The 2,500-nt window shown below is 42.3% G+C and overlaps 1 protein-coding gene across 1 annotated transcript in view; it reads right to left on the bottom strand.

Annotated features, from left to right (window-relative positions):
- Positions 1–2,500, bottom strand: part of col4a4 (collagen, type IV, alpha 4) — a 73,956-nt gene that overhangs the window by 35,232 nt on the left and 36,224 nt on the right. Inside the window, exons 5-6 of the mRNA XM_063204581.1 lie at positions 835–969; positions 178–222 (exon numbers count right to left, since the gene is read on the bottom strand). Of these exons, the coding sequence (XP_063060651.1) occupies positions 178–222; positions 835–969 (180 nt within the window). The remainder of the gene's footprint in view (positions 1–177; positions 223–834; positions 970–2,500) is intronic.

Raw genomic sequence — 2,500 nt, 5'->3', positions numbered from 1 at the left:
TTAAGTAGAAAAATATGCAACAAACAGCACTTTAGTATTGCTGTGATGAAATATTCAACATATTTTTAGCACCAATATTGATATAATGCAAACAATAAAAGCACAAAGTCAAACAACACAGTCCAACCCTCCCAGTGCCTACACTGTAAACTACCACAGAACAGAACGGGTACTCACGTCCACTCCGGGAATGCCAGCAAAGCCTGGCCTACCAGCAGCACCCTGCAGAGAAGAGCACAGAACTTGACGTGACTGTTCATTAGCTGTTGCATTCATTGCTGTTCATTGCTGCAATAAGATTGTTTGTTTGCTCTTACTGATGCGGTTAATACATCAGTTACAACCGGGTCTCATCCCGACACGTCATTATACCACAAACTTTGAGCAGGCCTCAATACAGGTTGGCCCTTTGCATTGCTTAATGCCTCTAAAGAATCCCCTTGAGGACATAAGGTCTCAGTGACGGTTAGGTTCAGGGACAGGTTTAGGTTTAGGTGACTGTGTCATTGTGTGATGTGTGAGGGTAACCTTTGGCATCCTATCTTGTGGCCTGATCATTTGCAATCACATATTGACAGTGTGTGTGTGTGTGTGTGTGTGTGTGTGTGTGTGTGTGTGTGTGTGTGTGTGTGTGTGTGTGTGTGTGTGTGTGTGTGTGTGTGTGTGTGTGTGTGTGTGTGTGTACTATGTGTGTGTGTCTGTCTGTCTGTCTGTCTGTCTGTCTGTCGGTGTGTGTGTGTGTGTGTGTGTGTGTGTGTGTGTGTGTGTGTGTGTGTGTGTGTGTGTGTGTGTGTGTGTGTGTGTGTGTGTGTGTGTGTGTTATAAGGTATTTACCTGAAGTCCTGGTAGTCCAGGGCCACCAGCGTCTCCCTCATCGCCGCGGCGACCCTTCTCTCCCTGGGGGCCTATTGGCCCTGGGAACCCCGGGGGCCCCGGGGGGCCCTGATTCCCCAAAGGACCCGGAGCACCCTGATAGTGGGATGGGGGGACACACGGAGATATTACAATTATTATTAACATTATCAATAACAACACCACCACTAATAATCATAAAAGTAATAAGAATAACATAATACTAATACTAATAACAATAGCTATTATTTTTTTATTATTAGTAGTGGTAGTACTCATGATAATCATAATAACAGTACTGGTTTTGTTATTGTTATTTGGTATCTATATTGTTATATTTTGTTGTTTCTTTGCTTGTTTTAGCTCCCATGGCACTGTTGTAAATAGTCGACTCCTAGTAGTCCGTAGCCACTTAGCTGTATGGTAAAAAATTCTCTGTGACAGTGGTTCTTAACCTGGGGTGCGGGCACCCCCTGGGGGTGCGCCAGAAATTTCAGGGGGTGCGCGGAATTTTGTTTGTGTTGAGGTTGTGACCAAAATTCTGCCGGCAAACATTACAATTAGGCCAAATTCAGAGCAAATTAAAACATATTTTGGTCCCCATTTTAAGTCATCAAGGTATTGATTAATGGCTGAAGCAAGAATCATTGTAATTAATCACTTAAATATTTTTTTAGTGTGAATACACGTGTAGAAGTTTGGGTTGGGGGTGCTCGGCTTGTCTTCGACACAGGGAAGGGGTGCGTTCAGAAATAAAGCTTAAGAACCACTGCTCTGTGGTACGGCATGCTTAGCTCCCTCTGCTGGTGAATGGTACACGATGCATGACATCGCCGCACAGGTGGCCAAGGCATTCAAGATGTGTTATTACTTACCGTACCTTCCTACCTACCAATTGCATAAGGAAAAAAAAGCTACAAATAGCTCATTAAGACAACAGGGGACCAAATCAGAACTCACATACCAGCATTGTATTTCATATCTACCACAACAATTTTGTGGAAAAGTCATAGGTCTAATATTTACAGTAATCCAACACCGCTTGACTTGTTTTTGTTTAGTTTCTTTTTAAAATGAACTGTACTGTCTTAATCCCTCTCTAGGCTCTTTTTCTTAGTGCGAACCTGCTTCCACTTTTATCATTGCCAAGGGGCCAGGACAAACTAGAGACTCCCATCCCCACTCTCTCCCAAAGGAACCTTACATTCCATGTACTGTAGCATGTAGTGTACTTATGTATATCAGTGACAATTCATAAGAAAGGCTGCAACATGATCTCCAAAAATTCCGTGCTCCTGGACACAGATGTTAAGGACACGAAATCCGTGTCCAGGAGCACGGATTTTGCCAAAATTCCGTGCTCCTGGACACGGAATTATTTTCCGTGATGGACACATAGAAGTGCTCTCTCTATATTCCAACAGTTCTATGTTTCCACAGTCTTGTGTTTTCTCAGGATTTTTCTCATTTCAAATATTTTTTCTAAAAAAAAAACATTTCTTACTGACAAGTTAGGGTTAGGGATTGTTTTAGTCTGGGCACAGCTAGTATTCTTTCATTCATTATGAATTTGATAGCCTATCAACCAACTGAAAAAGGTATTTCTCAAAAATATGTCTTTAATGACAGGTGAAGGTTAGGGAATGTT

Source organism: Engraulis encrasicolus, chromosome 8, assembly GCF_034702125.1.
Source record: "Engraulis encrasicolus isolate BLACKSEA-1 chromosome 8, IST_EnEncr_1.0, whole genome shotgun sequence".
Classification (NCBI taxonomy): Eukaryota; Metazoa; Chordata; class Actinopteri; order Clupeiformes; family Engraulidae; genus Engraulis; species Engraulis encrasicolus.
This window is presented reverse-complemented; position numbering and strand designations above follow the sequence as displayed.